The sequence below is a fragment of the Galleria mellonella genome, unplaced genomic scaffold, assembly GCF_026898425.1.
Source record: "Galleria mellonella isolate WM207_F2 unplaced genomic scaffold, CSIRO_AGI_GalMel_v1 utg121, whole genome shotgun sequence".
In the NCBI taxonomy this organism is placed as follows: Eukaryota; Metazoa; Arthropoda; class Insecta; order Lepidoptera; family Pyralidae; genus Galleria; species Galleria mellonella.
Window position 1 is genome coordinate 1,599,769 of NW_026441983.1, and position 15,534 is coordinate 1,615,302.

General features: G+C 38.4%; 1 protein-coding gene across 1 annotated transcript; it reads left to right on the forward strand.

Annotated features, from left to right (window-relative positions):
- Positions 1-128: 128 nt before the first annotated feature.
- Positions 129-2,681, forward strand: LOC113515334 (ATP synthase subunit e, mitochondrial). Its single transcript, XM_026899500.3, has 3 exons — positions 129-290; positions 778-934; positions 2,406-2,681. Exons 1-3 carry the CDS (start codon positions 240-242, stop codon positions 2,450-2,452), a joined length of 255 nt encoding a protein of 84 aa, XP_026755301.1. The 5' UTR covers positions 129-239; the 3' UTR covers positions 2,453-2,681.
- Positions 2,682-15,534: the final 12,853 nt, after the last annotated feature.

Here is a 15,534-nt window from a genome sequence, read left to right on the forward strand (position 1 = left end):
ATTAAGCCAGCAATATGTATTGATTGTCTATTAGTAAGTAGTATAATGTACTAAGTCTAAGATATTATTCTTAATCTATGAATATTAGGCACTGGATATTTTTTTAATTGATGAAAATGGAGAACATGTTGGCAACTCTGTTTTCTTCCGTCAAATTGAATAACCTCGCTCATACTAAAGGACATTGTGAATTTTAATAAATCATATTTGTAATCAGATATTTTTATTAAAATAACAAAATGTCTGATCTTCCATACGGACCTCCAGTACGAGTATCACCTTTGATAAGGGTAATTATCCATTAATATTCTATGTTAATTTTTATCAGCGATTATTATGTAACAAAGTGTTTTGGAAATATTTGCTGTTTTTTAAATTTGAATTAAGAAATATAATGTTCTATTGCGTTTAATTTAATTATTATTCTTTTATTTGTAGCCAGATTTGTTAATAATTAATAGTATTTTATTCCTTAACCTTTAAAGAAAATCATTCGTAGTTTTATAGAGCTGCAAGGATTTGGGCATTATTAATTCCAGCAAACGAATATTTATATGTATTTTTATAACGTATGTTTTATTTCGGAAAGTATCCCTTGGAAGGACTGTACAATATATACAATTTAATATGTTACAAAAATGGAATTGTATTGTCGCTTGCACCATTGACATTTGCCCATGGGTACCAGGGAGGAATACATGAAAATGTGTTCAGTGATCATATTCATTTGGATTTTGCCATACTTAGTTATGTATGTGTGAAAATATTCAATTACAGTTCGGCCGGTGGTCATTCCTCGGCGCTGGCATACTGTACGGAGCATTCCACCAGAGCAGGTTGTCCAAGAAGGAGGCCAAACTGCGAGAAATCGAGGCCAAGGAGAAGGTTGTCAGGGATGCGAAACTAAAGGAGGAGAAGGCGAGAGCTGCTGCTGGTATGGACTTTTTTTATATTTTGATATATATATATATAAATATATACATATATATGTATATAAATAAATATACACACTAGCATTTTACTGAACTAGGTGTTATCTTGCGGTAGTCCATATCACTGGTTATTTAGTTAGAATTATCTAATTTAATCCCACTACCATTAGTATGTGTGTGACTGCCAACACTTGAAGTTTAACCACCACTGTTACTACCAGAAGTTCTACAACCTTCCATATTAGCCATTAAACGGTTAACACTAGGCCCCGACCAGTGATTAAAAAATTTGCCTGAAGATGCCTAGTTTAGAGGCGAAACATGTGTCACAAAACACGCATGAACAAAATGGCAGTCTGAATTAATTCCAATGGGTCGAATTGCAACGGTTTAGCTGACCGCATACGCAAATATAATAGTAATACCAGAGGGAGACTTTGTACAAAAGTCGATTGCTTGGGTACCTCTGTCCCTATCGTATTTCTACCATGAAGCAGTTGTGTTTGCATGGCTGTGTTTCAGTTTGAAGAATGGGATATGGCAGTGAATTTACAGGGTTCAGAGGAATAACACCTGAGTCCTCAGGAATGGCAATGCATGGGGGGTATCATGGGCGAAACAGTATACTCTGTTATGTCCATGGTACTGCTCATGTGTATAGGCGACGGTTACCACTTTCCATTAGGTGGGCCGTCAGCTTGTTTGCCATTCTAAGTTGTATAGAAAAAAAACTGTTTTTGTAATCAAATTGTTTTTTTTAATAGATCATAATGGAATGGTAACTCTGTCTGCGCGAACGGTATACGGTGCCGAGATACTAGGGAGAGATGATAGGTGACGGGTTCTCTCTGGAAACCATCTTGGCTAATTCTACTGGAATTCCTCACAATGACTCAACTGATCTGCTTTCATCTTCATCAATCATGCTTCCCTAGTACCTCGCTTGTGTATACCGATAGCGCGGGCGGGGTTACCATTCCATTAGCATCCAGAAAAAAAATTATTGGGGGGTTGGGAATTAATAGTAATGCGGACTGCAAGTCCCAATGCTAAAAATATATGTCAAGTTGACCTTAACGTGGTCCCCCTTGGAAACCATCGTGCTGAATTCCAGGTGTATTAATCACGATAAGCTAACTGACCTGCCTTTTTATTTTCACCTATCATCCCTTACTGGTGCCCCGTCAGTGTATACCGTTACCGTAGGCGGGGTTACCATACCAAAATTCCGATCAGTATTAATATTGTAAAAAATAAAAATTTATTTGTTTGTAACCATATGGAGGGTATTGTATGTAACGTACAGTATTGCCAGCAATAAGGCTATTTCTGTACCCCTATTTCTAAAAATCTCATTTCCTTCATTGCTATGTTAGCCCTATATTATATGTATATACCTTCTTGATCACCATTGTAATAATTTTTTTCTGTTGCGCAAAATTTTAATATGTATTTTTTTCCTTTTTTTTTCAGCCGAGATCAAAGCCCTCGAAGAATTGGTCGCGCCCGTAAAGAAATGAACTGGTCGAAAGTGAATGCGTTTTAGTTTTAAGTAATTAGTGAAGGCCACCATCTTGAAAAGTGTTGCCATTGAAAAAAATACATTAAAAACTTAAATCTTGTTCAGACAGTTTGGCTGTATACAGTTTTTTGTTTTTTTTTTCTCTACCCTTCTGTTTTAATGGCATGGCAACTAACAACTTTTATAAATTAATGTTGTATTTAATGAAATATAGGTGATTATTTAAATATGTATATTTTTATTTGGTATCCTTGAATTTTGATTTTTAAATAATATATTTTTCTTATAAATTAATTTAAACTCTTTATTGTTGCTGAAAATGTTTTTTTTATACAACTTAGAATGGCAAACAAGCTGACGGTCCACCTGATGGAAAGTGGTAACCGGCGCCTATAGACACGAGCAGTACCATAAACATAACAGAGTATACTGTTTCGCCCATGATACCCACCATGTGTTGTCATTCCTAAGGACTCAGGTGTTATGCGGACTACCAGTCCCATTGCTAGTAATATACCCTGTCAGGTCGACTTCCACGTCGTTCCCCCTGGAAACCATCATGCTGAATTCCAGTTGTATCCATCACGATGTGCTAACTGACCAACCTTTTCATTCTCACCTATCATCTCTCACTGGTGCCCCGTCAGCGTATACCGTTAGCACAGGCGAAGTTTACAATTCCATTATCATCCATTAAAAAAAAATGTCTCCATGAAATTGGAATTTACGCTTAAACTAGTGGGGAGAGTTTGGTTCGAATAAAATGGAATGCAGAGTACACAATATGCGTGTAAATCTACGCAGTCGGATAGGGAGCTACTTAAGTTGAGCGCGGTAGGGAGAGATGTGGTTTTAGTGTTGGTGCACCGGCGAAAACCGTGCAATGAGAAGGAGGTGCAATCAAACAGCGGGGTTTAGTTAGTTTATTTATTCATAAATAAAAATTTATATTCGAATGTCATAGATAGATAGACAATTTATTTACATTACTTACAGCACACAAATTACAATAAAAAAAAAACATACACGTAATACACAGCAAAAGAGACAAAAGAATAAATATAAAAAAAGCACAAATAAAAAAAAAATACAAAAACAAAATACATAATCTAACAATCTCCTTTGTTACCATTCCTTCATGCGTGTGCCATAGTAACACAAAATGGTCACAGCTCAGTTTATTGCTTTGCCCTATATATTGCTATTAGTAGATACAGTAATTTGTTATGTTGTTAGGTTGTGGTATACAAGCACAATTAATATTCTAATTTATTTATTTATTTATTTAATATGGATCACCTACAACTTTTACATTTTACATGTTACTTAATCAATAACACAAAAAATAATTTTTCCTAATGTAAAACAGTCTTTTACAGGCAAACACCGCATGCACTATTATAATATTTAATAATTATTTATTTATTTTATTTATTTATTTAACTCTTTATTGCACTATAAATAAAAATATACAATGACAAGTGAATAATTCAAATGAAATACAGTAACATAAATACAGATTGAAATATACACATAAAGGTACAAAAGGCGGTGTTATCGCTAGGGCGATCTCTTACAGACAACCTTTGGTTAAAGGAGAACATATAGAAATAGATAATTATTAACAATGACAATAACAATATCTGAACAATAAGTAGATTAAGAACTTATGTCTAAGATTTTCCTCAATAAGTCATATCTGCTGTTGATGGATCCAAAATTGATGTCAATTTGATCGCTGTGAGCATTCAGAATCCTACATAATCTGGGTACAGGCGAGTTGGATCCTAACACTGTTCTTCTTAAAGGAGGACATAAAGGTGTTATCTGTTTCCGAGGTATTCTGGGGGGAACACGAAAGTTAAACAGTCGAAGCATTTGTGGACAATCTATTATATGCGTCAGTTTTTTAAAACCAAAAGAAATGTCAATAAAATCTCTGCGTTTTTCAAAGATGCGTCAAAGATTATGTGAAAATGCTTCAGTTTGTCAATGTAAGAGGAGTTTTTTATTCCTTTATTATTTAGATACGGGAGGTGCCACAAAAATCTCTTTTGAATACGTTCAATACGTAAAACATGTGTACAATAATGTGGACGCCAGACTACGCTACAGTACTCCAGTATACTGCGGACAAGGCTATTATATAAAATAATTTTGGTTCGACTATTACGGATGTAGCGAACTCTTTGCTACATTTTTATATTCTTATTGTCATTCGAAATTTATATATTTTTTTTTGGACATATTGTTTTTACATACGAGGTTTGTCCGGAAAGTACGTATAAAAGTTTTTTAAAAATTTTATTTTACAATTATTCAGGTAAATCAATTTTATCCCCTTCAAAGTACTCCCCCTGTGACATAATGCACTTGTGCCAACGCCGTTTCCACTGTGAGAAGGCTCCTTGAAAGTCCTCTGGTTGTAGGTTTCTCAGCTGCCCCGTCGTAGCTTTTTTTATCTCATTTATGTCCCCCAAATGCCGCCCCCGAAGTACCAATTTGGTTTTTGGGAACAAGAAGAAGTCACACGGGGCCAAATCCGGCGAATAGGGGGGGGTGTTCGGTCACCGTAATGGAATTTTTACTCAAAAACTCACGGAACGATCTTGGCGCAAATTTTTTTCATTTGAAGTTCGTTTCTTAGAATTTCGTGGACCACGGTTTTGCCCAAATTAAGCTCTTCAGCCACCTGTCTGACCGTTAAACGACGGTCCCCATTAACACAAGTTCGAATTCTTTCCACGTTTTCGTCGGAATGTGAAGTGGAAGGACGTCCTGAACGTGGGTCATCTTGAACGCTTTCTCGGCCCTCTCTGAATCTTTTTAGCCACTTGTGGACGGTTGGTTCCTTCACAGCATCATCCCCATAAACTGTTCTGAGATCGGCAAAAATTTCACGGCCATTCTTGCCGAGTTTCGAGAGAAACTTGATTACGACGCGCTGCTCTTCAACGGAAGCGGGCTCCATGCCGACGGGGTTTCGTTAAGAGGTAACTTCACAGATGGCGTGACAAGCCAGTTCGCACCGCACGGCGGTCAGACCAGAACTGAAGCATTGTTAGGGACATAAGGAAGGGGTCCTGCGCTTACCTGGCCTCCCCACTCCTCTTTCTCGCATTCCAGAACACTTTTATACGAACTTTCCGGACAGACCTCGTATTGTTAAAATATATTTTGCTATGTCCGTCTCCTCATCTTTTCTGTAGTTTTCCATTCTAAAATCCTCTCATTGCATATCAAAAGTATTATCTCCGTTTCAACGAAAATCTTTAGTGTTTAATAATATAATGCCACACCACACATGCACGTTTTATTTTTAATCTTCGTAAGTATGATCATGTGGCAACCCTGTCTTTTTGGACAGATGATTTTGCCGCGAAAGAAAGACGGTTGCTATGATATGTACGGTGAGGAAAAAAAACATTGTTGTAACCGGTTTTGTAATGGCATTGATGTCTGTACCCTTGTAGTTACAAAACCGGTTACAACAGTGTTTTTTTTCCTCACCGTACATATCATAGCAACCGTCTTTCTTTCGCGGCAAAATCATCTGTCCAAAAAGACAGGGTTGCCACATGATCATACTTACGAAGATTAAAAATAAAACGTATGGTATTGTTGGGAAGTCGATCCAACACAGTATACTGTTACTAATGTTATGTAAATAACAGAGTATACTGTTTCGCTGGTCTCATGTCTATAGGTGACGGTTACCACTTTCCATCAGGTGGGCCGTCAGCTTGTTTGCCATTCTAAAAAAATTATAATTTTTGTTGTTTGTTATATAAAAAAAAATATAACGTTGTTATTATTTTTAATGAATAAATAAATTACCCCACTTGTCATGCTGATTGACAACCGCTGTTAGGCTTTGGTGGTGTTTTAAAAGGGACGCTGCTGCCCATCCCTGGACCGTTAAATTCCCTTGGTCTCCCTTACGACATCTACTGGAAAAGAAGGGGTGGCCCATTCCATGCTGGGACCACACAGCGAACTAATTACATGTAATTACATGTAGCAAACAAGCTGACGGCCCACCTGATGGAAAATGGTAACCGTCACCTATAGACATGGGTAGTAGCATGGACAAAACAGAGTATACTGTTTTGCCCATGATACCCCCCATGCGTTGCCATTCCTGAGGACTCGGGTGTTATTCCTCTGTACCCAGTAAATTCACGCCATATCCCACCCTTCTAACCGAAACACAGCCATGTAAACACAACTGCTTCACGGTTGAAACACGAATGGGATGAGTTATCACTAAAAATAGATATGTCAAAACATGTTTACGATATACTCGTGGAAAGTTCTCGAAATATCAACATAAACAATAAACATTTTTTTTATAATACTTAGAATTGCAAACAAGCTGACGGCCCACCTGATGCAAAGTGGTAATACCACGTTAAGGGATAGGCGAATATGAAGCAGGTCGGTTGGTCCGTTGTGACCAATTTAACAATGATTGAAGGGGGAATTCAGGAGGAATCGCGTGGCAGTCAACCTGACAGGGTATATTGCTAGCAATGGGGTTGCTTTTTTTTTATACAACATAGAATGGCTAACTATCTGATGGCCCACCTGATGGAAAGTGGTAACCGTCGCCTATAGACATGAGCAGTACCATGGACATAACAGAGTGTAGTATTTCGCCCATGATGCCCCCCATGCGTTGCCATTCCTGAGGACTCAGGTGTTATTCCTCTGTATCCTGTAAATACACGCCATATCCCACCCTTCAAACCGAAACACAACCATAAAACCACAACTGCTTCACGGTAGAAACACGAATGGAACAGAGGTACCCAAGCAATCGACTTTTGTACAAAGTCTCCCTCTGCTAATCTTCATTACTAATGATCCCGTCCCCCCATGCGTATAAGTATATTATAATACTGTCGACTCGTCTCAGTTATCCAAGGTTTCTTTGGAAATAAAATAAAGCCCATGCAATTTACTGACAATTTCACTTTCTGTAGATGAAAGAATTTTAAAAATTGTTTGAGCAGATAATTTTTTTTATACCACGAAAGTGGTAAAGCATACAGCTCATCTGATGATGTTTGATTGTTGTAGTAGGACGCGTGCAACATTAGGGGTTTTTTTTTTATTGGGTGATAATGGAATGGCAGCCCCGCCTGTACTATCGGTATACGCTGGCGGGGCACCAACGAGTGCGTAAATGAGGATGAAACAGGTCAGTTGGTCTATACAGTCGTATTCATACAGAATTAATCAAGATGATTTCCAGGGAGAACCGCGTGGAGGTCGGCCTGATAACGTGTATTACTAGCAATGGGGCTGTTCGATCCCTATCACTAAGAATCACTTTCCACCCGCAATGCTAGGGGTGTCACTTGCGTGTTGCTGACACTGAAGAAATCTTAATATACCCTTTTTGAAGAGCTCCATACTGTAATCTTTAGAGAAAAGCTCAGCAGGCAGCTTATTCCACAGCCTGAGCGTACGCGGAAGGAAATACCTTCAAAACCGCACTATACATGATCCATTTAGGTTTAAGCGTGTGAGGATGAATTCCCTGTCGATGGCGAGCGGTGCGATGATAAAAGGTGATTGTGGGCATCATTTCAAACAATTCCTTAGAACACAATCCGTTATACAAACGGTAGAACACACAAAGGGAGGCAAAGTCTCGCCTTAGACTAAGGGCTTTATACCGCCTTTGAGTTTGGGATCGTAAACTATTTTCATAGCTCGTTTTAGAACCGAGAGAGGATCTAGCTGATATCTAGGAGTTTTTTCTTTATTATGTAATCATACCAGATATTGATAGGTATATATCTAATATATAAAATTCTCGTGTCACGGTGTTTGTTACCAAACTCCTCCGAAACGGCTTTACCGATATTTATGAAATTTTGTGTGCATATTGGATAGGTCTGAGAATCGGCTAATATCTATTTTTTATACCCCTCAATGATAAAGGTGACTCCCCAAAAATTTTTTTTTTATTTTTTGACAAATTTTTCCATTTTTAATTTAATATGATTTAGCATTGAAAAATTTTCATCGTTTTACGATCAAAGCCTGTATTTTAATTGCAATTTTTATATTTCGCAATAAGTGGTAAAACAACGTTTACAGGGTCAGCTAGTATATATATATATATATATATATATATATATATATATATATATATATATATATATATATATATATATATATATATATATATATATATATATATAAATGAATGAATACATTCCAAATTGTTACCTCGTAATATTTTCCACATTGACTTCAATCCGCGTTTGTGTCTATTTTAACAAGTCTTATTTCCGTACGATTTTTTTCGCGGGCGCGTGTAGCAATGCAACAATTTCCATACGTTACGAGTTTGCATGTTATTTTAGAAATTGAAAACAGTGGTGAAAATTAGCAGCGCCGGCAAAAACTATAAAATATGGTAAAACAAACGAGCTCGGTATTTGGCAACCACTATCAGAATGTGTAATGCGGCCATCTTGAAAAGCATCTTTTCCCGCGCACCTGCATAATGTCAACGTCACAAACGATCCAATAAAATGTCGAGTGTTAAGCGATCTCGTGATTTAAAGCCACATTTCCGTATAAATCCGGCTATAAAGCTATCACTTTGTGTTTTGTGTAATTAATTAAATTAACTGCTTATTATTTTTTCAGTTTGATAAATAATCTATGGTTTTGATTTTATCTATACTTATAAAGAGCGAACAGTTGATTGTTTGCTGTTATTATTATTTTTTTAAACTTGTTTTTTTTTATAATACGTGCGAGGCGGGACGAAGGGATTATTAGTAATGAGGATTAGCAACCCTATTACTAACGATATACTCTATCCGGTCGACCTCCTCGCGGTTCCCCCTGAAAACCATAGTGATTGGTTCATTGTTGAATATGTCACGATGGGCTAACTGACCTGCCTTTTCATCTTCACCATTCATCCCTCACTGGTGCCGCGCCAGTGTATACCGACAGCACAGGCGGGGTTTACAAGATTTCCGTATGTAGTCTAAACATTTGTAGGAAACGGCAAAATACAATTTAATTTTCCATTATATATGTATATAGACATCTTATTCAAAATATTTTAAACATTCTCATATATTTTGTTTTTAAATGGACGATAATGGAATGGTATCTCCACCCGCGCTATCGGTATACACCGGCGGGGAACCAGTGAAGGATGATAGGTGAGGATGAAGCAGGTCAGTTTAGCCCATCGTGACGAATTCAACAAGAATTGTTCACGATGGTTTCCAGGGGGAACCACGTGGAGGTCGACCTAATAAGGTATATTGCTAGCAATGGGGCTGTCCAACTCCATTGCTAACAATCCTTTTCCCCCCAATTCTCTCATATTAAAGAAAGCTGCATTATCAACAAGTGACATAGGTTATTTAATATTAAAAAAAAATAGAGTAGGTACCCTACGACAATTATAGTAATGCAATTCAATCAAAAATTCGTCTATTAAAGCTAATATGAAATATTAATTTATTTCTCTGTCTATTTATCCGTCAAAAATTCACCTATTCATCAGCTTCCTACCCTTATCCCAATTAATATTTGGGGTCGGCGTAATATGGTTTTAACCATATTACTAAAGGATTTGGCTTGACGTCAACTCTCTTTGGGAATGCATTTGTTAGCAGATTCCGCCACCTATGGTTTGGAAGAAAGGATTTTTTTTTATGAGTGAAAATGGTATGGTAACCCCGCCTGCGCTAACGGGATACGCTGGCGGAGCACTAGTGAAGGGTGCTAGATGAGAATGAAAACAGGCCAGTTAGCCCGTTATCATGATGAATTCATCAGGAATTAACCATGATAGTTTCCAGAGAGAACCGCGAGGAGGTCGACCTGGTTGGGTATATTGTTAGCAATGGGATTCTCAGTCTCCATTACTAACAATCCCTTTCTCCCCGGAAGAAAGGATTGAGGAAAAAAGGAAAGGAACGTTGGAAATGCGTAAAGGAAATTAGTAAGTGAGAGAAATATGGGACTTATGTGGGAAAGGAAAGGAGGGGAGCACTGTAGTTGCGGAAAGGACTGGGACACTGCAGCGGCTCGGGAGGCCGGGTCGCATACTCGTCTGCCCTTATTCTAGAATCGGATTTCTAGAGAAGAACAGCTCTGACGCAAAAATTCACCTATTAATATAAAATATTAATTGTTCTTTATGTGTGTTTACCTGTGCGGAATCGGAGATGATTTTAAGTTTTCATAGATTAGGTAATATCATAGATAGACACTAGTACTGGCCAAAAATAATATTGATTAGGTAGATTTATGAACAAAATTGCAATAGTTGGTTACTTATATAGGTTATACATTATCTGTGGTTATATTAAAGTGCATTGACGCATTTGCATGAATGTCTTTCATAATTTAACCTATATTATTGTGGCCGTTGCCAAAATAATGTTAGTAATAACTAAAGATTTCTGTCCTATAAAAAAAAAAAAAAAACTATTTCAATTGTCATAAAATCAATTTATTTTAATCTCAAAACTAAACTATTGACCCATTTTATATAATTTTTTTATGGGACCAATATGTAAATATGGGGGAAGGGATAGTTAGTAATAGGAAGGTTAGTTCCCATGGCTATCAATCTATCAGATCGACCTCCACGCGGTTCCCCCCGGGAAATAATTTATTTATACGAATCTTGACTAATTTATCGTTGAATTCGTCACGATGGGCTAACTGACCTGTCTTTTCATCCTCACCTATCATGTGTCCCTGGTACCTCGCCAGCGTATACCGATAGCGCAGGCGGGGTTACCACTTCATTATCATCCATTAAAAAAAAGTTTCATTGCTAGCAATGCCAGGTTGATCTCCACCACGTAGTCTCTCCTAGAAAGGATCGTGCTGAATTCTAAATGTGTTCATCACGATGGACTAACTAACCTATATTATCATTCTCACTTATCATATCTCCCTGGTATCTCGCCAGCTTTTTTTTATACAACTTAGAATGGCAAACAAGCTGACGGCTCACCTGATGGAAAGTGGTAACTGTCGCCTATAGACATGAGCAGTACCGTGGACATAACAGAGTATACTGTTTCGCCCATGATACCCCCCATGCGTTGCCGTTCCTGAGGACTCAGGTGTTATTCCTCCGTACCCAGTAAATTCATGCCATATCCCATCCTTCAAACCGAAACACAGCCATGCAAACACAATTGCTTCACGGTTGAAACACGAATGGGACAGAGGTACCCAAGCAATCGACTTTTGTACAAAGTCTCCCTCTGGTATTATCAGCTTATGCTGTTAGCGCAGACGTGGTTACCATACCATTATCATCCATTACAAAAAAAACTTGAGATACACACATAATAACATATCCATCACTCCTGTCTTCCATCGGAGTAGAAGGAAATAATGGAACGCCTAATGTTTCAATTTAAACTGACCTTGAGAATTTGATAACAATCGGTAATCCGTTTAATTCACCGTCGTAGCAACACTAAATAATAATTTAATGCTATCAACACGTTTGAACCGCCAATCGCCCGCCAAAACAAGCTGTCATGTCAAATTGAACGTTGCCAATGTAGCGAAAGTTTATTTTTTACGCGCCAACGCAAAGGCAAGGCTACAGTGAATCGAATGCTTTGTTTTGCTTGACGTAAAACAACCGAATTATCTTTTTATTGAAATTTTAATGGTTTGTAGGTATTTTAATAGTGAATTAAAAATAATGTGTATGTAATCATTACGCTTGGTCCTTTTTGGGGTAGATAACTCTAGTGCCAAAATTATTCTTATATATATATTTTATTTTAATGCGTGAAATGGAATGGTAACTTCGCTCGTGATATCGGTATACGCTGGCGGGGTACCAGGGAGACATGATAGGTGAGGATGAAAATAGGTCAGTTAGTCCGTCGTGAGGAATTCCACAAGAATTAACCAAAATGCTTTCCATTATTTTTATATTAACTACAAACATAATCACTTGGAATTATATGTAACTTAATATACTAATATACCGTATAATAATACTATATACAATAAATTTTTTTATACCACTGAGGTGGCAAACAAGCATACGGCCCACCTGATGGTAAGCGGTTACCGTAGCCTATGAACGCCTGCAATACCAGAGGTATTACGCGCGCGTTGCCGACCCTGAAGAAACTTCTCTACACCCCTTTTGTAGAACGCTGTAGTCTCTTGGGAAAACCTCGGCAGGGAGCTCATTCCACAACCTGAGTGTTCGTGGGATAAAACATCTCTGAAACCGCGTTGTACGCGACCATTTAGGCTGTAGGGTATGAGGGTGAACTCCCTGTCGATGGCGAGCCGTACGATGATAGAAAGCGGCCGTGGGCATCATATTGAACGATTCCTCTGAGCACAGTCCGTTGTACAAGCGGTAGAACACGCAAAGTGAGGCAAAATCTCTCCTAATATATATCACCTAGATCTGTAGATCTTTAGTTCAATCTAATATAAATAATCTATTCGTATCTCTATTAGTAGTTTAATAAATTATATGTGCTGAAGAAGGGCCACATTAAAAGTACCCGTAACCGACGAGCGTGTATGACAAGATTGATGAATGTGGAAGAAGCGAAAGAGGTTTGTTTGAATCGAAGCATTTGGCGTTCCATTGTTTCTGCCTACCCTAATGGGAGACAGGCGTGACAGATATGTATGTATGTATGTATGTATTTTAAATTTTTGTGCATTACATGTTTTTGTATTTTATGCACGAAAAATTATTAATTCACTCTTGCGCCACCTGCCCACTTCTATCTGTTCTCCTTTAACCAAAGGTTGTCTGTAAGAGATCGCCCTAGCGATAACACCGCCTTTTGTACCTTTATGTGTATATTTCAATCTGTATTTATGTTACTGTATTTCATTTGAATTATTCACTTGTCATTGTATATTTTTATTTATGGTGCAATAAAGAGTTAAATAAATAAATATTCGGCGCTTTCAAACTCTCACTAGCTTCAAAACTTCTGTTAAGTCTAGGGCTACCATCCATCCGGAATTCCCAGGATTTGTTCTAGTTTGAAGAGCGTCCGGGGGCCGTCCGGCAGGGGTTTTTGAAAAGTGTACTAGACACTTTTGTTGTAAGGGGAAATCCAATTTCTTTTTTATAGGTAGGCGATCAATTGAACTAAATCTTAGTTACAAATTCATCCACAATAACCCACATTTAGGAAGGCTCGGCAAAATAGTGTACGCACACTTACACGCACACGCACACGCACACGCACACACACACGCACACACACACACACACACACACACACACACACACACACACACACACACACACACACACACACACACACACACACACACACACACACACACACACACACACACACACACACACACCCACACACACACACACACACACACACACACACACACACACACACACACACACACACACGCACACGCACACACACACACATATCTTTATTTGCCTGTCTTATTGAGAGCAATCGTAGAATTGCATTATTGGAATATGTTACACTAACATCTTATCATTAAATGAAATCTATTTTTGTAGCAAAATGAGGCGAAACGCAACCTAACAATTTACGATTCACCCACCTTGCAGTAAAAGCAATAAACACGAAATTGGTGCATCGCCACTTGCATTAAAACGCATGATATTTGGCTCAGGAGTGAGAGCCTAGTCTACATGATGTAACGTGGGTGTGGATTTAACAAATGGACATTTGATAATTGTATAATGTTCGAAGTGGGTGTTACTGTCGTCGCTCCCGCCAAAAGTATTATTTGCCGCCCAAAGAGGGTTTTTTTTATGGGTGAAAATGGTATGGTAACCCCGCCTGCGCTAACGGGATACGCTGGCGGAGCACCAGTGAAGGGTGATAGATGAAAATGAAAACAGGCCAGTTAGCACATCATGATGAATTCATCGGGAATTAACCATGATAGTTTCCAGGGGGAACCGCGAGGAGGTCCACCTGGTTGGGTATATTGCTAGCAATGGGATTCTCAGTCTCCATTACTAACAATCCCTTTCCACCTACCCAAAGAGGGTTGACGTCAGGCAGTCGGCCGGTTTTTTTTAATGTGTGGTAATGAGATGGTTACCTCGCCTGCGCTAACGGTATACACCGGTGGGGCACCAGTGAGGGATCATAGGTAACGATGAAAGCAGGTCAGTAAGCCCATTGTGACTAATTGCACTAGAATTAACCACGATGGTTTACAGGGGGAACCACAATGAGGTCGACCTGATAAGGTGTATTGTTAGCAATGGGGCAGTAAGACCCGATTACTAACAATCCCTTTCCCCCCCGCAGTCGGCCGGTCGTAAAACTATAGGCCAAATCTTTTTGTAATATGGATAAAAACATATTACTTACGTCGACCCCAAAAAATATTGTTTTTTATACAACTTAGAATAGCAAACAATCGCCTATAGACATGAGCAGTACCATGGACATAACAGAGTATACTGTTTCGCCCATGATACCCACCAGGACGCAGGTGTTATTCCTCTGTACTCTGTAAATTCACGCCATATCCCACCCTTCAAACCGAAACACAGCCATGCAAACACGACTGCTTTACGGTTAAAACCCGAATGGGACAGAGGTACCCAAGCAGTCGACTTTTGTACAAAGTCTCTTGGTGGTCTTTATAATATTGATAATTCATTCATAATTTATAAAATTACAAGTTCAGTTTCATTTAAATATATCATTTCCATTAATTCGAGATAATCGCAAGTATTAGTAATACGTTTACCAGAGGGAGACTTTGTACAAAAGTCGATTGCTTGGGTACCTTTGTCCCATTCGTGTTTCAACTGTAAAGCAGTTGTGTTTGCATGGCTGTGTTTCGGTTTGAAGGGTGGGATATGGCGTGAATTTACTGGGTACGGAGGAATAACACCTGAGTCCTCAGAAATGGCAACGCATGGGGGCTATCATGGGCGAAACAGTATACTCTGTTATGTCCATGGTACTGCTCATGTCTATAGGCGACGGTTACTACTTTCCATCAGGTGGGCCGTCAGCTTGTTTGCCATTCTTAGTTGTATAAAAGAAAAAG

Bases quoted from the DNA above. Each gene is read 5' to 3' on its own strand.
- LOC113515334 (XM_026899500.3), top strand. From the start codon at position 240: ATGTCTGATCTTCCATACGGACCTCCAGTACGAGTATCACCTTTGATA. The intron at 291-777 runs GTAATTATCCAT...ATTCAATTACAG, and splicing joins GAGTATCACCTTTGATAAGG to TTCGGCCGGTGGTCATTCCT. The intron at 935-2,405 runs GTATGGACTTTT...TTTTTTTTTCAG, and splicing joins GAAGGCGAGAGCTGCTGCTG to CCGAGATCAAAGCCCTCGAA.